Below are 23,104 nucleotides of genomic sequence, written 5' to 3'. Positions count from 1 at the left end.
AGTAGCTGTCTTCTAATAGTTGAAGTACTATATAAGAGAAGGACAAACAGGCTTACTCTGTGCTTCTCCAGAGGAGAGAACTATGGTCAATAGAGAGAGGTAAAAGACAGGCAGATTTCCACTTAAATTATAAAAAAAGAAAAATTTAACTGTATACAGAACAATGTAGAATGAAGTCAGGAGCTATCTAAAAAGAAAAATATGAATGAAAAGGGAACTCATCAATCAACTTATATGGGGGGGAGGGGGTTGTGAGGCAATTGGGGTTAAGTGACTTGCCCAGGGTCACACAGCTAGTAAGTGTCAAGTGTCTGAGGCCGAATTTGAACTCAGGTCTTCCTGAGAGCTGGTGTTTTTTCCACTGTGCCACCTAGCTGCCCCTCAACTTATATTTTTAAAGAAAGTAAAGACAATGCAAGGCAGGTCAGTTAACTGAGAATGAATACAATAGTCTTATAGTCCTGTAAGAAGTGATAAAGTTCAAAATGGCCTGAGACTAGCCAAAAATACAAAGTACAAAAAGGGGCTTTTTTAGATATGTTGAAAGCAAGAGATAAAAGTAAGAAAAGAAAACAGCTATCAGTGGCTGGGTGGGCAGGTAGGTGGCTCCGTCAATGGAGTGTCAATCCAGGAGTCAGGAAGACATCTTCCTGAGTTCAAATCTAGCTTCAGAGACTTACTTGGCTATGTGATTCTGGGCAAGTCACTTCACTCTGCCTCAGTTTCCTTATCTGTAAAATGAGCTGGAGAAGGAAACATCAAACCACTCCTGTATCTTTGCCAAGCAAACCCCAAAGGGTGTCACAAAGAGTTAGCCAAAACTAAACAACATCATCATCAGGGGGTGGGATGACAAACAGCAGATAACAAAGAGAAGACAGGAAAGCTCAGCTCTGATTTTGTTCCTGTTTTCTGGCAGAAGTTGAAAATGCTCTTTGAACTAGGGTAGCTAGAACAAAATTGGTTACAGGGAGTTCAAATACAAATAACGCTAGGAGACAGCAAAAGAGCACTTAACTCACTCCAGTGAGTTCAAATCATCAAGCCCAGATAACTTCCATCAAAGGTGCTGAAAAAATTGATGGATGTGATTACCAAACTGCTGTTGGTATATCTGAAAAATCACTTAAGATGTGAAAGTTTCTACAGCACCAGGTAGGCAAATGTTGCCCCTAGTTTTGGGGGTTTGTATTATTTTTTTAAGGAAGACAACAGGACACTTCAAACTATAGAGCAGCAAGTCCGACTTTGATCCCTTGAAGAATTCCAGAATATTTTATTAAAGGGATGTTTGGTAGGCATTTAGAAAATGAAGCAGTATGATGAAAGCAGCAGCATGACTTCATCAAGAACTGCTTCCTCACTGACCACCTTTGATTCATTTTTGAATAGGTTACTAGAATGCCAGAGACATAGTAAGCCTGGATTTTAGCAAAGTTTTGACAAAGCTCACTTGTGGGGAAAATGGAAGGATGTAGGCTAGATAAAAGTATACATGGTTTTAGAGCCAATTGAATAAACAGACCCAAACAGCATAACTGGAAATCTCCTTGAAGGTGGTATCCAGTGGGGTGCCCCTGAGATCTGACCATCTGACCATATGCTGGTTAACATTTTTGTCAATTACTCGAAGGAGTGCCTAACTTGCAAGCTTACCAAATCTGCAGATGAAACAAAGCTGGGTAAGCTAACATGACACAGAATAAAATCCAGATCCAAAAATACCTTTAAAGCCAAGCAAGATGAGTTAAATCTACTAAGATTAAATTTAACATATATATGTCTCTAGCCTTTCATCTGAGCTCAAAAATTGAAACCTACAAGCAGAAGATGTAAGAGGTGTATCTAGACAACTTATACAAAAAAGATACAGGTGGGAAAACACCTCCCCCTCACACCTCTGAAGAGGTGGAGAGTCCACAGAAGTGCATCACTGCATATATCATCAGATTTTTTTAAATGCTTGTTGGTTTTATTAATTTTTTCTCCTGTTTTTCTTTTTTTAATTATGTTATGAAGGATGGCTCTCAGGGAGAAGAAGGGAAAGAAATACAGTGGAAAATATAAATGTAAAACCAAAAGCTATCAATAATTTTTTTAAAAGGAAAAAGATCTGAGTGTTTCTGTATAGGATCAGTTCAACGTAAGTCCATTGTGGAACATGAAAGCCAAAAATACCTAAGACAACATTAGGTTGCATAAAAGGAAGGATATGAAGCACAAGGAAGTTGTAGCCCCACTGTCTACCCCCCTACTTGGATCACACCTAGAGGGCTGTGCTGAATACTCAAATGAGGGTCATGTTTTAGAGCAATCCTCAGTGGGACCAGAAAAGGATACTGGGTGAGAGAATTATAAACCATGCCATAAAATGATTAGGTGAAGGGCTCAGGCAACAGGTTTAGCCTGGAGAAGAGAAAATTTTGTGGGAACACGCTCTCTACCCTTAAGGAATCAAAGGGCTGCTATGTGGAAGAAGGATATGACCAAGTCTGCTTAATCCCTGAAGCCAAAATTAGAAGCAATGGGCCTAAGTTTTAGGAGAAAAAATTGAGCTCAACCCAAGGCAAAATTTCTAATGAGAGCTGTCCTCATGTTGCCCCAGGTGGTAGCGAGTCATCAGGCTGTCAGAGATGCCAGAGGTAATTACTGTTCACATATGGTTGGACTAGATGACCTCTACAAATCATTTTAATCGCCCTACCAGCTCTGAGATTCTGGGCCACTTCTCTTCACCCGGTTACCACCTAGCTTCCCAGCTTTATCTCCTCCTAGTCCTTTTCACGGGCTCTCCCTTCCAGCCCCACTCCACTGCATGCTGTCTCCAATTCTGGGGGGGAGGAGCCTTCTCCCACATCTTCTTGCCATGTCCACTCTCTATGCCTTTGGCTCATGCTGTTCCCCACACCTGAAATGGACTCTCCCTACTCATGCCCATCAGCACCTTTTAAAGTCCCTCCCTTTCAGTCTAGCTTTAGTTTCCATGTCTGTAAAAGGGGAATGTTTTCACTACCCATCTCACTGGACTGCTGTAAGGAATATATTGTGCACACTTTAAAAATATATATGTGGGGGGGCAGCTAGGTGGCACAGTGGATAAAGCACCGGCCCTGGATTCAGGAGTACCTGAGTTCAAATCCGGCCTCGGAAACTTGACATTTACTAGCTGTGTGACCCTGGGCAAGTCACTTAACCCCCATTGCCCCGCAAAAAAAAAAAAAAAAATTAAAAAAAAATATATATATATATATGTGATTTACTGTGTCTCTTAACTTTCACTGCATATTGTGTCCAAAAAGATCACTCTAACAATGTAACAGAGACTTTCTTTTCTCAGAAAATTCCATGAATATTAGGTCTAATCACTTTAAAGCCTTTATGGTGAGTGAAAAAAACCACTTCACTCAAGGTCAGTAGAACTGAGTTCAACTTCCAGCCCTTACACTTACTAGCTATGGGCAGCTCATTTAATGTCTCTACACCTGAGTTTCCTCATTTGTAAAATGGGGATAATACTACTTTACTATCCACCTATCTCCATGAGGTTATCATGAGGTAAGATCTAAAAAGATCTATATAAATATGAGCAGTATACTATCAGTAGTTCTTGAAAGGCTCACTCAGGTACCACCCATTTCCCTTCACATGAGGCCTTCTAAGACCTGTCTCTTCCAGCCACCTCCCACCCTGACAGCAGAAGATGTTTATTACTCTTTCTGGACTTCTCCTTTGAATTAATCCCATTTTACCTTGTACCAGAGTATTTGTGTGTATTAACTTCTCCACCCAATTAATTGTAAATTCCTTGAGAGAAGAGTACGATTTGAGCTCTTTGATTCTCTTTGTATCCTAGTCAGATACCTTATGTGTAGCAGGCATTTAAGGAATGAAATAATGATAATGGAAAATGCTTCCTAACGAAGCAGTGAACTCCATTACTGGAAGTATTCAAGCAGGGGCTGGACAATCATTTGGTGCAAAAGTTATAAAAAAACTGACTGCTCAGCACAAATGTCCTCTGATGCCCCTCCTACTTCCAAGTTCCTATGCTTTTCTGTGACAAGGACACTGATTATAGGAAAAAAGCAAAAGCTGGGCTTAACACACAGTAATCAAGAAGAGTAGCTCTTTTTCAAGTGACTATGAATCTAAGAGTTAAGACTGCAAAACATTCAAGTTCTGCAAGCAACAGCTCCAACTACAAAACAGAGAATCATCTATACAGGTGCATGTCATACAAAGGTCTGTCGATCACCAATAGTCCTTTCAGCTATGCCACAAAAACAGAGTGTAGTTGTGGGAAGTTACTTCTTCAAACAGGAAATGACAGTAATATTTCCTGCTACACGTTTTAAAAATACAAGTCTACCTAAACTGAACCATAAACAATCAAAAAGCATTTTTAATTAAAAAAACAAAACGCCAAGAAACCCAGGATGAAAAAGTTACAGATACCAGCACTGGCTCTTGATGAAATAGAAGAACTTTTCATCGATGCCTCCTTATTACTGTTGGTTGGATTCCATTTCTTATGGTGAATCTGTTTGTTGTCCAGGGAGGATACAGAAGAGGAGGAACTGATAGATACAGGTGGGACAGCTGAAACAGAGAGAGAAGAATATCAAGAGGTGGTATAGAAATAACAGGATGAGAGGAGCTTTGGAAGCTGACTCTGGCTTCTGGAACATTCCCCTCAGATTTCCAGCAATGAGATGAGATATCAGATGTCAGGCATGGTGCAGTGAAGAGTCCTGAACCTAGATTCTGAAAACCTGTGTCTTTCAAGGCCTCGCTCTTCTTGTGTGATTCTCCTTTTTTTTTTTTTTTTAAACATGGCAATAGCTGCTACCCAACCCTATCTCATCAGAAGGTTCCCAGCATTTTTATGAGGACAAAATGAAAATGTATACAAAAACAGTTAACTTTTAGTTACAATTTTAACAGCTAATACAACAAAAATGCATGTCCTTTCTGGAGTGGACTATGGGTGTCAATACTGCTTGTAAATGATGGGTTTCATAAACAGAGCAAAATTAAATATTGCAAGTTTTTTGTCACACAAGTGATAGTTAATGCTATGAACTAGAAAAGATGGTGCTTGCTCTGTATAAGGGACTGTGCTGGTAGGATAAAAATGACAAACAGAAATTAATAAACAACAAACATTTTGAGAACAGATTATTATGTTACCTTCCTTCCCAGGTACAGTTTTCAATCCTTCGCCAGGAGACAATAAAGATGTTGATTCAGAACTACCCTCTTTTTTGCATGTTGTTAATCCTAGAGTATAAAAGCAACATTTTTTTCAGAAAACAGGAAAAGATTTCTAAATAGTTTGGAGTTGAACAAACACAGACAAGCCTTGAATAAAAATAACAAGCTTAGTTGCTTTTTAAAAGTACTGTACTGATCACTAATATTTGAAAATAAATACAAGAAACTCCCATTTTAGAAAAATCTATGTTTTTAAAAAAAACACTTTTAGGGTCACATACTACAATTCCAAAGCATTTCTCCTTGTCATGTTATAAATTTTTAGGTCAAAAACCAAACTATCAAAATATTATGAAAGCACGGGCAGCTAGGTGGCTCAGAGAATAGAGCACCAGCTCTGGAGTCAGGAGGACCTGAGTTCAAATCTGACCTCAGACACTTGACACTGACTAGCTGTGCGACCCTGGGCAAGTCACTTAATCCCAATTGCCTCACCAAAAAAAAAGAAAAAGAAAAAGAAAAAAATTTTGTAGATGCAATTGATCCACTAAAGTGTTTTGAACACTGACTTCTGCAGACCTGCATCTTTTGTTTTCTGAGGTCTGCCAATTACCACATTTAACACAAACCAAATTTCAAGACAAAGAAAATCACTTTATATAATCTTTATGATTTGGAGTTGCAAGATCATCCTGCCCACCTAAATGAGAAGTGAGCTCTGCCTGATTCAAATTTTCATGGCCCTCAGCCTCCTTATGGAGCAACCAGCTGGTAACACAGTGGATACAGCCCTGTGCTTGGAGTCAAGAAGACTTGAGTCCAAATCCAGCCTCAGACACTTACTAGCTGTGTGACCAAGCCACTTAACCTCTGATTTCCTTAATTTTCTCTAAATGTGAACTGGAGTACTAAAACAGCACCTATCTCCTTAGGGTTGTTGAGAGGATCAAATGAGATGATATGCATAAAGTACAGTGCCTGGCACATAGTAGGCACTTAATATCTACTAATTGACTGATTCAGTTTCTTCAACTATAAAATGGGAATAATAATAGCACCTACTTCCCAAACTTGTTGTGGGAATCAAATGAGATATTTGTAAAGTTCTTAGCACGGTGGCTGGTGCATAGTAGGCACCATATAAATGCTTATACCATCACGTATTTTCATATTCCATACTGTATTTATTTGTGAAGATAACCATTTACATCCTTTCCCCAACAACACTGTAAATACATTGGGGACAGAGATCATATCATAATCATCTATGCAGATGTACAGTGCCTAGCACTTAGACATACAAAGCATTCAGCAAATGGTTTAACATCTCCACTGAAGCCAATGTAAGATGATGCCTTTATGGAGCATCCCTGATATATGCTTCTCCAGCCTTTTCATGAATAACTGTAGTGATGAGGAGCTCACTATCTAACAAGTCAAACATTCAATTATAAAGCTATAGGGCATTTATTAAGTATTTACTATATATCAGGTACAGTGGTAAGCACCAGGGACACACATACAAGCAAGACAGTCCCCACCCTAAAGGAGCTTACATTCTGAAAAAAAAAGCCCACAAAAAAATAGTATATACCCATTTATGCAGGGTGGGTAAAGGAAGGGGTAAGAGAGAGAAAAGGGTGGCAAGTACCCACTTCATTGCATGGCAAGGAGACTTTGGAAAGTTTAGGCCAAAGATGTATCTTCTTGTAACCAATTACTTCAAGTCTTGCCCTCTGGCATAACAAAGAATCATTTTATTCCTGCCTTCTAGGTGTCAGCCCTTCAAATGTTTAGTTATATGATCTGAATATAAGCCCTAATTCTAACATACACTGATTGTATCAGTGGACAAATCTTACTTACACTTCTCAGAGCCTATTTTCCTCATCTAAAATGAGATAACAGTATGTACACAACATGATAGCAGAAATTAAAATGCCACCCCAGAACCATACTGGTTCCCCTCTTCTGGTAGTGTTCTGATTTTCAATGTTATTCTGTGATAAACCACTAATATGAAGAATTCAGAGAAGTAAGCAAAGACTTATATGAAATAATACAAAGTGAAGTAAACAGAACTAGGAAAACAATATACATAACTGTAACAATGTATATAAACAGCATAGCAACAAATTAAAAGAATCCTAAACTGAACCCTGACCCTTTATAATTATGTTGAAGCTTGGCCCAAAGAAAAAATTAGAAAATTCACAACCTTCACTTCTTTGCAAGGGTTGGGGGGGGGGGAGCTGTGGGGATAGAACAACGCATATACTAGCAAACCTGAATGTGGTGGTTAGTTTTAGTAAACCACTTTTTTGCCTTTCTTTTATTATTTATTAAAAGGAAGGGGAGGAGGAAGGGCTACATTTGGAAATGAATGTAATGTAAAAAAATGATATTGGTAAAAATAGTTTAAATAAATATAATTAAAGGATGGCTCACATGTTCTCCTTGAAGAAGTCCCTAAAGGAGTTGGCAGAATTAGTTTTATTATGCATATTATACAGAGGCATTGAGAAACATCAGTTCATGGGGCAACTCATCATCTCATGAGGAGTATTTAACAAAAGACCACCATGAAAATGGGAGAGAGAGAGGGGAAGGGATAAACATTTATACAGCACCCACTATGTATCATCACTGTGCTAAGCTCTTTACAGATATTATCTCATTTGATCCTCACAACACTGGGAGGTGTACACTATTACTATCACCATTTTACAGACTAGAAAACTGAGGCAAACGGGTTAAATTAAAATAATTGCCAATATCTATCACAGAGGATGAGAAAGTAGAAAAATAAGTTGATTCTCCAATAAGAAAATGAATCTCCAATTTCTTCAATATAGGTATTCTCTCCATTACAGTAGTTCCCAACTGCTCCATGCCTGCTCTTGTCTAGGTCCTCCTATGTCTACCACAGTGGGTCCACCAAACACTTTTATGGGAGGGGCTTTACTTTTTTCTCCCTAGACACTTCCTTGATAAGACCTTCCAAATTAAATCAATATATACTTACAATAATCAGTTATTTTCATGCAAAAGTGGACATGATAGAAAGATGGGAAAATTATTAGAAAATATAGGTCAGGAATAAGAAATGTGAAATACTGAGAGAAGGGCTTCCCTTTCTCATAAGAATTGCAGAGAAAACTGGGAGAGTCTAACTTAAGTGAAGACCAACATCTCACACAATAGACCACAAGAAGCTCAAAACAGACACACTGTTTTGACTTATAAGAGGCTGTACATCATTAAAAAACAAATTAGAGAACAAGATCAGGTATCTCCTACTTCTTAACCAAACATGAGAAAGGGAAATTATAAAAGATATGACAGACAATTTTGATCACATCAAATTTCAAAGTTTTTGCACAAATAGAATCAAAGAATACAGAAATAGAAGAAAAACCAGAGAATGGAAATAATACAGGGTATGTCAAAAGTGTTGATGCCATTTTTAGCTATTTTACAGCTTAATAGCTTTCAAGTACACTAAAGGTTTTGGCACATTCTCTATTTGCAGCAAATATCACCAATGAAATTCTGATATCCAAAAATACACAAGGAATTGAAAGCAATATAGACCTTCAGGTGACTTTTCCCAACAGATAAGTGGGCAAAATATCCAAATAGTTTCCAACAGAATTGCACAAATAATAAATGACCACATGAAAATGTGCTTCAAATTGCTAATAATAAGAAAAATGCACTTTAAAACAACCCTGAAGTTTTACCTTACACTATGAAAAGTGGCATAAAAGATAAAAGATAGGGGCGGTAAATTCTAGAGAGGCAATGAGAAGACAGGTATTGTGACAATCTTGATGGAGCTGTGAACTGATCCAAAAGTTCTGAATCTAGATATAACATTTGGCAAGACAAGTGACTAAACTGTCCATACCCTTTATCTATCTACAGGGCATTATACTCCAAACACATCAAAGCCAGAAACAAAGATTCATTACTTATGAAAATATTCACAGTAATCTTTGTGGCAGCAAAGGCCTGGAAAGAAGCATCATCCATTGACTAGGGAATGACTGAAAAACATTTGATAGATGAATGTTAACAGAATCTATGAAATAAGGAATTACAGGGGCAGCTAGGTGGCGCAGTGGACAGAGCGCCGGCCCTGGATTCAGGAGGACCTGAGTTCAAATCGGGCCTTAGACACTTAACACTTACTAGCTGTGTGACCCTGGGCAAGTCACTTAACCCCAATTGCTTCACCAAAAAAAAAAAAAAAAAAGTAATTACAAATATAAGAAACACAAAGAAAAATATAGGAAGATTTGCATGAACTAATGCAAAGAAAAAAAAGCAATACCAAGAGAACAATATAAATTTTAAGTCACCCAAAGGAAATAAAACTTTAAATAACAGAAAAATCAATGAAGTTCCTTGAATGAATGACTGAATGAATAAAAAAAAAGCATTTATTAAGCACCTACTCCATGTAATAATACACTGTGCTAATCACTGGGGCTACAAATAGAAAAAAGGGCCCAACATTCTAAAAAAGAGAGAATATATATATATGAAGTTTCAACTGCAAGTCAGATGGAAAAGTCCCATAGGAATGCCACCTCGTATCAGTCTCTGATGTTGAACCATGTGACAATATCAAGGACTTTGGTGGTAAGAGGTTTCTTTTCTGGGTCTAGCGTAGCTGGAGCAGGAGCAGTTGCCAGGCTGAGTCTATGCTGAGGTTACTTCCCAGGATGATGCCTATGGGCCCTAGGTAGAAACAATGCCATATCCAAAGGCTTGATGATGGTGGTCGCTGGGGTGGAAGGTGTCGGCCAGACCTGGCACATGTTGCCACCTTCTTTCTCTCCCTTAAAGTGCCCTGATGCTCCAGCTAGCCTGGTCTGCTTGCCCTGTGTGTAGTACTGTTGAGTGGTTGGTGGGGATGTCTGATCTCTTCTCTGATGATATGGCTTCCCTGGACGGTGGCTGTGAGGATGGGAATGTGGAAGGATGGGGATGGGGATGGGAATGAGGAGGACTTTCTATTTATATGCCAGCTGGCTAGCAGTTGCTGGTAGTAGTGGAGAAGATGGCCCCCTTCTCCAAAATCTTTTCTCCTCTCAGTGATAACTATGGGCCTGGGACAAAAGCAGGGCTGGTGGTTTGGTTCACATCACTGTTTCTGAGCTCTTAGGTCCAGGATCCTAGGCTGTCTTCTTCAGTGGCTATGGGGAGATGGTCTGAGGGAAGGTGGTAGAGGTGGTTTGACTTGCCTGGCACATGCTTCCTCCTGGCTCTCCCTCGAGGTGCCTTTCTACTTCAAATAATAAAACATATCTTTCCCTCCTCTGTACATCCAATACAGCAGAGGTGAGAGATTCCATGGCCAGATTACTGTACACACTGTCAGATATACTCACTATATGGAATGTTTGAACTGTTTGTCACAAGGGACGGTGGCAATGATTTTAATGCCAAAAGGCATCAATAAAATGTATTTTTAAAATAAAATATGCAATTGTAATGACAGAACATAAGCCCCATATATCCAACTAGAAGAGTTATAGAATAGCCTGAAAGTTCACATGGCTATCAAAAATGTGTGAAGAGGTAAAGTTAGCTGAAAAAATGTTATGCACGACGATACTTCACATATGGATTATCACTAGTACTATGTTGCAGCCTAACCATTAGGCATGTCCCTTGTGCCATCAGCAATTTCAAGACTTCAGAGAATATGGCAGAGTCTAAAAGCAGTAGCCACACAGAATCACTGGGAAAATAAAAGCGTAAAAAGAAAGAGACTTTGAGAAATAGTAGTGTCCTTTCCTGGACATACATACTAATGGCCGGCTTCAATGGGCTACCTCCTCCTCCAGGAGAAGGCAACATGCAACAAATTTGTTCATTTTGTTTTTCTCGTGTGCAATGAGACTGCTCTTTTCCAGATTTCACAAAGGAAACTCTATGGTGTTTTAGGGTTCAATGTAAGAAGTATCGATTCATCCAGAAATAGGGGCATCTGAACAAACAGCAGCAACACAATCTCTTCTATATGGATTCTGCACAGAAAATCCCCCTCAGACTGACCAACACCTTGGAGGAAGGTTTCCCTGATTAGGCCTAACTAGATGCCAATAGTGATCTCTGTGATCCCATCTGCTACAGAATCAGTATGATTTTAACTGTAGATAACATGCTTAAGGAGAGTCTTCAAGGATGCCTCTTGTTGAAATAGGCTAAATCCTCTCTTGAAATCAACAAAACAGTAGTAAAATGGGTTCTTATATTCTCTACATAGACAGCCTTAGTCCTACTCAATCAAATTTTTAAAATATCAAAAGAAACAAGAGAAAAGTTTCTACCACACTGAATGAATTCTCTATTAAAGATTTAAAGGAAGACACAGACAAGGACACGTGTATACAGAACAAGAAGGCATGAAGGGCTTTTGGTAGGGTTGGTAGAAGTGACCACAATGAAAAGATCAGGGATCCACTAGTGAATCAAACTAGGGGCCTTTACTCCTACTGTTTTCTGCTTCTGCAATTACCTCCATTACCCCTAGCCCCACAACCCTTTGGAGACTACCTTAATGCTACCACTTCCATGAAGTTTCCCTCTCAAAAGCAGTAATGACCTTTGCCTTCAAATGTCACTTTCTACCTTTCCTATACACTTAAATATTATAATACAAAATAATGCTTGATGTATGCCATAACCTCCCTCTATAAGCTTCATGAGGTCAGGTACCATGTCTTATCTAAACTTTGCATCCCCCTTGTGGTCTAGTATTTGTTGTTGTTGTTGTTCAGTTGTTTCTGACTCTTCCTGACCCCATTTGGAGTTTTCTTGACAAAGATACTGGGGTGGTTTGCCATTTCCTTCTTCATCTCGCTTTATAGATGGAGTACTGAAGTAAACAGGGTTAAATGACTTCCGCAGGGTCACACAGCTAGTAAATGTCTAAGGCCAGATTTGAACTCATGAAGATGAGTCTCCTGGACTCCAGGCCCAGCCACCAAGCTGCCTGACATATGGAGGCCACTTCATAAATGAAGGTTAAATTGAACTAAAATTCTTCTATTTTAAGCTTATATCTCTATCTATTCAGTTGTATAAAATAAACTTTCAAAAAAAGACTAGCTTTGATGATTGACTTTTCCATCAGGCCACCCTGAATTTAGCCAGCATCCACACACTAAGCAAGATTTGGCTGGTCTACTCCAATGAAGACCCCCAAAAAACAGCTAATTTTTCAAGAAGTAGAGCCAGGAGCTTATTGGTGTCCCTGGTTCAAAATGCATATGCTATTTAGTTCAAAATCAAAGGATTAGAGGAGGATGCTGCCACCTTAAGTGTGAATTTAATCTTTCCTCCATAGTAGCTCAAAACTCCCAGTTTAACACACAACTGTCTTATTTTCCCTTACAACACCCCTAGAAAGTAAAAAGGGCAAATATTATCTCATTTCACAATGGATGAAAATAAGCCTGCTATAGTTAAAGTGAAAAGTGACTTGACCTTGCCAGATGAGGCTCTTAGGAAGCAAATAATTGTATCCATAAACAGCAACGACAACAGCAGAATCATACAAGCAGTTTCACTTTTGGATGGAGCGCTCCAATTAAAGTTCAAAGTTAAACATAATTTATCAAAATGTGTAATGATTATATTCCACATCTTTTAATAGATAACAAAGAAACTGAAAGCCAAGGGAATGAAAGAAATTAAAATCAGCAGCATACACTAACACTTCAAAAAAGCTCTGAATTTTCAGACATCCTCCCACACTACCCAGTGAATCAATTACCTAGATTAGATCTAATGGGCCCTTTGGCACAAGTACATCTTAAGACAAGAGCTCAGCTTGCACCGTTTGCACATCTAACCTCTTGGGGAGAAGATGTGGAATTTCTCCCCTTACTGTGTTTTACATAAAGCATATGTCAATTTGGGATTTACAGCAGCAAGCAATCAAGTTCTATTATGAGAGGTTTTCAGGATAAACTTATAAGAAATGCATTATCATTCAGTTTAAACTAGGGAAAGAGAAGTGGTACACCAGAGAGCTGGACATAAACTCCAGGGAAGTCGGAGATCCCCAGACTTCCTAATGTGGGAAGCCTGGAATGTGTTTTCCAGCCCACAGTATGTGCTGTGTGCTGTAGAGAAGACTGAATTCCAGCAGACACCTGGCCCAGCACTGTCCTGATCCATGCAAGGACATAACATTAGCTGCTTCCATCTGAATGCATATGGGTCCCACATGCCTTCTCTCCAAGAGCAGCCCTCATACTGAACTCATGCTGGGGACTCTGAACTCTATTTCCCACCTCCTCAAACACAAAGAGCCCCTCCTCAAGCAGCAGCTTCAGACTTCTCACCTCTCCATCTCAGAGGGGTGCCTGTAGGATGTGTTGATTGGTTTTGATTTTTTTTTCTTCTCTTCCTGTTTTTTAAAAAATTCTTTGTTATAAGGGATGGCTCTCTGGGAGGAGGAGAGAAACAAAGGGAAATGTGGATGATATAAAGATAAAAGATCAAAAAAAAAATCTCATTTTGTTAAAAAAAAATAAATGCAAGCACATGCACACAGGACCCCTACTATGGACATTCTGTGGGTGATAATCATAGCAGCTCTGTCCTCACAAGATCAACCAGACTATTTTGATGAAATGATGAGAGACAAAGATCAGGCTATAGAGAATCACAGAATAACAAAATCTGAGAGCCAATTGTCCTGAAACTTTTTAAATTAAATAGTCATGATTCTAGACTATTCTACCCACTCCCTATTATCATCAGGAGAAACAGTGCACTTTCAGGTTGTTTTATGTTGTTGAGGGGTTTGGGTTGGACTAGAAGGCAGGGCGGAAAGCACAGAAATCCTATTATTTCGTTGGTGGAGGAAACTCCTGGAAAGAATACTCTCTCTATAAAGGCAGATCAGCATCTGTTCTTATGGAATTGGTTGAAGAACAGTGAGAGGTTAAGGATCATACAGCCAAGTCGTGTCAGAAGAGGGATGAGAATCTGAGTTTTTCTTGATTTTGAAGCCAACCTTCTATCTAGTACTCCATCCTGCCTCTTGAACCTTTGGTCATCCCTCCTTAAACCTCCCATGGTTCCTCCTTCACCAATTCTCCCAGCTGAGATCCTTGCCTCTTATTGAAAACATCAAGGTCATTCACCATGAGCTCTCTCTTCTCCCCTCTTCCTCATCTCCTATCACTCAGAACCCTCTGGCCACTATCTCCTCCTTCATCCCATCACATATGAAGAGGTAGCCTTACTCCTTGCCAAGGTGAACCCCGCTACCTGCCCAAGGGATCAAATTCCATCTGATCTCCTCTAAGAGATAGCTCCCTAATCTTTCCCTATCTTCTGGCTCCTTCCCTGCCTACAAACTTCCCTGCCTCCCTGTCTCCCCCATCTTCAAAAACTCCTCAGTCGATCCTTCTACCCTCGTGATTGTTGTATATCTCTTCTGCACTTTGTGTCTAAACTCCTTGAAAAGGCTGTCAACAATCAGGGCCTCAACTCCCTCTCCTCTTATTCTGTTCTTAACCCTTACAATGTGGCTTCTGACTATCATTCCACTAAAGCTGCTCTCTCCAAAGGTAGCGATAATCTTGCCAAATCTAGTGGACTTTTCTGAGTCCTCCTTCCCCTTGATCTCTCTGCAACCCCTGCTACTATCCGTCACCCTCTTCTCCTCGATCCTCATTCAGATCATGCCCATGATCTTGTGTCCCACAAGGTTCTGTCCTGAGCCCTCTTCTCCTCTCCTTCTATAATAGTTCACTTGGTGATCTCATCAATTTCCACACATTTAATTACTATTTCTATGCTGACGATTCTGTCAAATCTACCTATCCGACCCTAACTTCCCTGCTGACCTCCAATCTTACTTTCCCAACTGCCTTTCATACATCTCAAACTAGCTGTCCCACAGACATCTTAAACTAAATGTTTCCAAAACTGAACTCACTATCTTTCCTCCTAAACCTTCCTCCCGCCTCCCTTCCCTATTACTTAAGAAGACACCATCATCCTCCTAGGCCCCTGACTCAAAACCTAGGAGTCATCCTAGATTCTTATAATCTCTCCCCCTCCCCCCCCCTATCCAATTTGTTGCCAAGATCTCTCTATTTTACCTTTGGAAGATCTATTTAAAATGCCCCTTCTTTTCTCACTAGTGCTGGTCTTCACCACCTTGGATTACCTAGATTACTGCAATAGCCTGCTTGCTGGCTATTGACTACCTCAAATATGACTACCTCAAATCTCTCCCCTCCAATCAATCTTCCATTCAGCCACTAATGTGATTTTCCTAAATCACTAGTTCAAACATGTCACCTCCCCCTTACTCAATAAACTCCAGTGGCTCTCTATCATCTCCAGGGTCAAATATAAAATCCTCTGTTTGGCCTTCAAAGCCCTTCATCCATCCATCTCTCTCTCTCTCTCTCTCTCTCTCTCTCTCTCTCTCACACACACACACACACACACACCCCTCTCTGTCTTTCTGGTCTTCTTAAACCGTTCTCCCCCCATCTTTGATTCTGTAACAATGGCCTCCTAGCCATTCTCTCTGGCTATCCCCCATACCTGGAATTCTCTTCTTCTTCAACTCTACCTACTGACTTCCTTAGCTTCCTTCAAGTCCCAGACAAAATTGTCTCCTACAGAAAGCCTTTCACACCCTCTCTTAATTTTTTTTTTTTTTTGCAGGGCAATGGGGGTTAAGTGACTTGCCCAGGGTCACACAGCTAGTAAGTGTCAAGTGTCTGAGGCTGGATTTGAACTCAGGTACTCCTGAATCCAGGGCCGGTGCTTTATCCACTGTGCCACCTAGCCGCCCCCCACCCTCTCTTAATTTTAATGCCTTCCCTGTTAATTATTTTCTATATCATCCTGCATATAGCATGTTTATACATACTTGCTTGCGACTTGTCCCCCCATTAGAGATTGTAAGCTCAGACTTCCGGGGCGGAGCCAAGATGGCAGAGGAAAGGCAGTGAGCTCCTGAACTCATGACAGGATCGCTCCAAAAAACATCCAAATAAGGTCATAGGAAAATGCCTGGAGCAGCAAAACTCACAGAAGAATGTGCTGAAATCATCTTCTAACCAAGAACGGCTTGGAACGTCAGAAGGAGGGAGCTGCTGTGCTGATACAGGAGTCAGGCCCAACCCCACAGTCACCCTGACACACATCCAGTCTCAGGAAGTCCTCACCAGAGAAGGAGACCCCCAGAGCCTCTGAATCAGATGAAGCACCAGTGTCATCTGGAACTAAGCTCACAGTCTGGTTAGTGGGCTAAGCCCTGGGCAGGGGAAGAGACTACAGGGGTCTATGCTGGTGCTAAGGCAGAACTTGGATTTTACACCCCTACTGAGAACCAGGTGGTAGGCTTGAGTAGAAGTGGCCCAGGTGGGGGAGGCTCATAGGAGCTAACAACCACAACACACAAAGCTGGTTGATTGGCAAGTTGGTCTGGGGTCATCTAGGACCAAGAAACAGGCTGGGCGAGAGAAGAACCTGATTCTCCTTAAATCATACCACCTGGGACTTCTTAAACTTGGGATACTGCAGCCTGGAAACAATGCCCCACTTTAAGGAGCTAAAAGTCTAGTAAAAGAAAGGCAAGATGAGATGACAGAGAAATGTGAGGACCATAGAAAGTTTCTTCAGTAACAAGGAAGACCAAGGGGCACCCTCAGAGGAAGATGTCAACATCAGGGCCCCTATATCTAAAGCTTCCAAGAAAAATACAAATTGGACTCAGGCCATAGGGGTGCTCAAAAAAGGACTTTGAAGATAAAATTAGAGAGGTAGAGGAAAAAATGGAAAGAGAATGAGGGGGATACAGGAAAGACGTGAGAAAAAAAGTCAACAGCTTGAAAAGTCAAATTGGCCAAATGGAAAAGGAGATACAAAAGTTCTCTGATGAAAATAATTGCCTAAGAATTAGGATTGAACAACTGGAAGCCAGTGACTTTATGAGAAACCAAGACACAATAAAGCAAATCCAAATGAATAAAAAAATAGAGGGTAATGTGAAATATCTTCTGGGAAAAACTGCTGACCTGGAAAATAAGTCCAGGAGAGATAATTTGAAAATTATTGGTCTACCTGAAAACCATGATCAAGGAAAGAGCTTAGACACCATCTTCCAAGATATTCTCAGGGAAAATTGCCCTGAAATTCTAGAAGAAGCTAAAATAGAAATTGAAAGAATCCACCGATCACCTCCAGAAAGAGATCCCAAAAAGAAAACTCCTAGGAATATTATAGCCAAATTCCAGAGCTCTCAGGTCAAGGAGAAAACATTGCAAGTTGACAAAAAGAAAGAATTCAAGTACTGTGGAGCCCCAGTCAGGATAGCACAAACTCTAGCAACTTCTACATTAAAGGACCGGAGGGCATGGAATATGATATTCCAAAGGGCAAAGGAAATGGGATTACAACCAAGAATCACCTACCCAGCAAAACTCAGCATTATCTTTCAGCAGAAAAAATGGGACTTTAATGAAAAAGAAGACTTTCAGATATTTGTGATGAAAAGACCTGAACTGAATGGCAAATTTGACTTTCAAATAGAAGACCCTAGAGAACCATAAAAAAAAAAAATTGGAGCTAGGGGACATACCTGGGGTCGTACAGTGGGTGACTATCTTGTGTCTGAGGCCGAGTTTTGACTGGGATTCCCCTGAGTCCAGGGGTGATGATTTGTCCACTCTGTCACTTAGCTGGATGATAACATCTTTAGGGCTAAATTGAGGGGTGAAGGGAATTCACTGGGGGAGGGGGAAGGACAAGCAAAATCCTACATGAAAGTAACAGGAAAAAGCTTATGGAGTTGGGGAAGAGATGGGAGAGGAGCAAGGCAGTAAATGAATTTATCAGAAAAGACTCAAAGATCTTAAACTCATCAGAGCTGCCTCAAGGAGGGACTAACAGATACACCCAACTGGGTGGAATAATCTATTTAATCTGGGCAGTAAAAGAGCCTAACACTCATCAAAATTGACTCAAAGACCTCAATCTCATTAGAATTGGCTCTAGGAGGGAATAATGGACACACTCAATTGGGTGGAGTAATCTCTATAACCCTGCAGGAAAATAGGAGGGGAAAGGGATAAAGAGAGAGGGGCAAAAGAAGGAAGGGCAGAGTGGGGGAGGGGACAGACAGAAGCAAATCCCTTTTGAAGAGTAATAGGATGAAAGAAGATAGATAATAGAATAAATATCATGGGGAAGGGAATAGGATGGAAGGGAAACAGTTAACAATAGTAATCATGAAAAAGAGAAAAGGGGGAAAAATTGTACAAAAAATATTTATAGCAACTCTTGGTGGAGGCTAAGAATTGAGAATCAAGGGAATGTCCATCAATTGAGGAATGATGGAAAAAGCTGTGCTATATGATTGTAGTGGAATGGTTTTGTGCTACAGGAAATGACAAACAGGATGATCCCCGAAAAAACTGGAAATACTAATGAACATCGATGTATAGTGAAATGAGCAGAGCTGGGAGGACATTGTGCATAATGACAGCAGTATTGTTCAATGAGCAATTGTGAATGACTTAACTACTCTTTGCAATGCAATGATCCAAGACAATCCCAAGGAACTAATGAGGAAGCTTACTATGCACCCCCATAGAAAGAACTGATAAAAAGAACACTCGTGGATTGTGTGTGTGTGTATGTATGTATATGTATATGTATGTATATATGTATATATATATATATATATATTTATATATATATATATATTTATATATATCCTGGTTGAAATCTTGTGGAGAGGGAAAGAAAGGGAGGGAGGGAGAAAAATTTGGAACTCTAAATCTTATGAAAATGAATGTTGAAAACTATCCTTACATGTAACTGGAAAATAAAATAAATGTTTGTTGCTAAAAAAAAAAAAAAAGAAAACAAATGATGAAAACTATCCTTATATGTAACTGGAAAATAATAAAATACTTTTTTAAAAAAACTTTTAAAATAATAATAATAAAATAAAATAAATGGTGCCACAAAAAAAATAAATAAAAAATAAAATAATAATAGTCAAAAAATTCAGGACATATCTATGCCTCATTGAGTAATCTGACAGGGCACAGTGCATTACAATGATTTAGTACACAAGGAATGAATAAAATGCTGCTTTTGATTAATGTTGCATTCTTTTTGAAATATACCTTAACTTAAAATGCCAATTTAAGAATTCATGGGATCTTTCCAATGGCTTCTCCAAGTCCAGGCATTTAACTTGATCATGAAAGATAATTCATATTGTTTAGGTGTTTATATTTAGAGATGCTGAGATGAAGGAGATAAACTAAGTAAACAATTTCTGCGACTTCAGATTTCACAGCAAAGTTTCTTCCAACTATTTAGATAACTGAGCCAGCAGTTTATAAAATTTATTTTTTTTCCCTAGCTGATCAATTCTAACTATGAGCTATTTAAATTTCACAAATACACAATTATACATATCAAAATGTACTGGCCTTCTTGCTGTTCCTCACAAACAACACTCCAATTCACCTTTCAGTGTCTTTTCACACCAGAATGCTCTCCCTTTTCATGTCTCTCTCCTGGTTTCCTTCCAAGACTTGGTTCAAATCCCACATTCTGAAAGAGGCCTTTCCCAGCACCCTTCTCTCTCTCTCTCTCTCTCTCGCTCTCGCTCTTGCTCTCCCCTCCCTCCCACCCTCCTTCCCTCCCTCCTTCCATCCCTCTCTCCCTCCACTCACTTCCATTTCAAATATATATTTCTTATACGGCCAACTTTTTGCATGTTGTGTCCTCTATTAAAACTCTTTGATGTCAGGGACCATAATTTTGTTTTTCTTTGTTTCCCCAGTGCTTAGCAAAGTATCTGGCACACAGTAAGTGCCTAATAAATGTTTGTTGATGAACTTTTTATCCTAAAGTGGCTTTCCCCTGACAAGTTCCTGAGCCTGTCCCCTCACTGCCAGCTGGTGTGTGCTCATTGAATGAAAACTCATTTTAATATTAGGGTAAGTGAATTCTAATTAGGAAGGTAAATCTGCTGGAGAAAAAAACTAGACACCATAAAATGAATTTAGAAATCACTAAGAACAACTACAGGACTGACTGTTGTTTTGAGCCCCCTCCACCACTGCTCCGATGTACTAATCATTAACTGAAAATTGATTATGCTTTTTAATCAATTATTCTTCTTCACAAACTTCTAATGTGATAAACGTTTTACACTGATGTAAAAAGACAAAGAATCTGGAGAATACCAGAGAGAGGAAGAATACTGGTTTGAGCAAGCCTCATACAATGACCACTGACTGGCTCAGAAAGAATAGAAAGAAATGCCATCTTTAGTCCCTAATTGCTGCCCAGAAGAACAAAACTAAACATTCCTTTCTATCAAAGTCATCCGACAGCCAGCATGTACTTCTGAATGCTTCTAGCACAGGGCTTTTTATGACCTGAAGACATACCAAGAAGACACTTGTCCATTTCAGCTCTAGAGAAACTCAGTCTCATTGGATAAACACACTTCCGGATCTTAAAGCCAAGAAAGAATGAGACGAAGACATGGTAGAGGGAAAGTTGTGTTTTTGGAAGACTGTTCTGGCAAGTTTTTTGCAAGATATGTAGAAAAGACGTTTCTAGAGCAGAGATTCTTCAGCTTGGGGTATCAAAAATCCTTTGGTAGTCTAGTGAATCCTATGGACCTCTCCTCAGAAGCCAAGGGAAAAAAATTAGCGTAAAAATACCGGAAGGATCTTTGTTACTGTTGTTAGAAACAGCAATCTTGAAGCATCAACGAACTTCAAATATATCTGATGTCAAATTCTTATCCAACTTCAGGTTTCAACAAGCTACCTATCCCAAATTCCAAACCCTATATGGAAAATCTTTTTACACAAAAGAAATTTTAATGCTTAAAGAGGGAATAAAGTTCCAGTTTTTACCTACCAGTGTTTACTTTTGAAGTTACATGAGTAACATCAACTTTCTGAGACCTGATGGGTGGTGTAGCTCGTGTAGTAGAAGGCGTTCGTCCTACAGTCTTCTTTCGATCTGTAGCTTTACTTATCTTTGAAAGAGGTGCAAAAATGCCTAAAGGAAAATACAGGTTTTTAATCATTACTAAATATCAAATTTAGTATTTCAAATAAAAAAAGCCAAGTTCAACTATTTAGTATTATAATCAAAGCACATTTATTTAGCACTTACTTAGGACCCAGGTTGTGAATGATGCAAGAAAAGTTTAAAAAGTAGTTCCTGCCCTCAAGGGGCTTACAAAATAAGGAGGAAAAAACTAATCATATTACACAATTTTAGAACAAAGCAGAGTCTAGCAATAAGTAGTAGGATGCAAAATATAAGTTTGATAAAGGAAAAATGGAAATAAACATTTTCAATAAAATTTCTGAAGACATTATTAATGTAACACATTATATAAGAATCCTTCAGAAGGCTTAGCACTCTGTTCCAGCAGGGGAGTCTTTAGGCTTTGAATAGATATGCACATGTACATACATACACACACACACACACACACACACACAGAAATTATAAAATAGAAAATACAAGAAACAGTCCCTTGCTTAAGATTTTTTTAAAAAATCACCTCTGGGGTCTCTTGTGAGCTAATACTATTACGGCTAATTCTCCAAATTCCAAAATTCTGAAACTTTTTTTCTTGGTTGGCCTTCTACTACTCTATTCTGGAACTCAACTTCCTTTGTAGTTATCACTAATTGTGGTAACGTTCACACTCAATGATGGTAACGCATGACAGATTCTGTCACTGTGTGCATCCATATGTAACCTGACATAGTACCTCATATATGACAAACTCAAAAAGTTTGTTGGACTGAATCAGACTACACTACCAGCATGAGGTCAGAGTCAACCTGACAGAGACTGATAACTTGCTAGTATAAGCAGTTTTCCATCTAGCAGGCATCAGCTGCAATGGACAGAAGTAGTAGTGTTCTTTTGTCTTCTAACAGAGATGAGAAACACCCTCTCTTTGCTTTCTGCCAGTGGCAACCAAAATGACAGGTGAGAGTGGGAATGGCTCACCTATCAGAAGACAATGAATTAGGATGAAATCAATTTGGGAGAAATTGGATTTTTTAAAAAACTCTAAAAGGTCATCTGCCATAATGTACTACTACAATTGCTGTTAAGACAATGTCTCCATTATCAGGGAGTTTTTCATTCAATGGGATCAAAAACAAACAATTATGAAAAGAACACAAACCTACTAACACTACATACAAAGAAAATCTAAATTAATGAAGCTGACAAGGGCCAAGAGAAAGTTTCACAGAATGAAGAAATCAAAGTAACACTGTAGTTTTCATATAAATTTAACTTGATGGTAGATTACTGGATTTCCTCCTGAGAAGAATCTGAAGATTTGTTACTACTTTTCCAACCTTGCAAATGCAACGTCCAGATAAGATGCAAGCAAATGAGCTCCATTTGTCCAAGTAAACCATATTTTCCTCAACTGCAGATAGATGGCCTTCATGCCACTTCTTGACCATCTCCCTTTACCCACCCTTGCCTTCCAGACGCCCTTTCTGTGTTGTTTCCTCCATTACAATGGAAGCTTCTTTGCATCTTCAGAGCTTAGCAAAATAACTGACAAACTGGTTGCTTCTACTACGTTCACCAACAAAGATTCAAAATAATTTAAGAATAACACACTAAAAAATGTATAATAAACTAAAAAAATCCAGGTAGTCCAAAAAGGCTTTAAGATTGTTCAGAGGAAATTTGTGAATGGAAAATTTAAACGGCTAATTAAATTTGGCATTATTAATGTTAACAAATAATTGTTGGCTTTCATATCATGTTTTATGGTTTACAAAGCATTTTACAAACATCATATCAT

At 39.2% G+C, this 23,104-nt stretch overlaps 1 protein-coding gene across 10 annotated transcripts in view; it reads right to left on the bottom strand.

The window, feature by feature from the left end:
* The window catches only part of CLIP4 (CAP-Gly domain containing linker protein family member 4), a 117,784-nt gene that overhangs the window by 40,363 nt on the left and 54,317 nt on the right, over window positions 1-23,104 (bottom strand). For all 10 annotated transcript variants that reach the window (XM_043982020.1, XM_043982021.1, XM_043982024.1 and 7 more), the window contains 3 exons: window positions 21,169-21,312; window positions 5,191-5,280; window positions 4,456-4,599 (listed from right to left, as the gene is read on the bottom strand). In XM_043982020.1, the coding sequence (XP_043837955.1) occupies window positions 4,456-4,599; window positions 5,191-5,280; window positions 21,169-21,312 (378 nt within the window). The remainder of the gene's footprint in view (window positions 1-4,455; window positions 4,600-5,190; window positions 5,281-21,168; window positions 21,313-23,104) is intronic.

Source organism: Dromiciops gliroides, chromosome 2 (genome assembly GCF_019393635.1).
Source record: "Dromiciops gliroides isolate mDroGli1 chromosome 2, mDroGli1.pri, whole genome shotgun sequence".
Lineage (NCBI taxonomy): Eukaryota > Metazoa > Chordata > Mammalia > Microbiotheria > Microbiotheriidae > Dromiciops > Dromiciops gliroides.
This window is presented reverse-complemented; position numbering and strand designations above follow the sequence as displayed.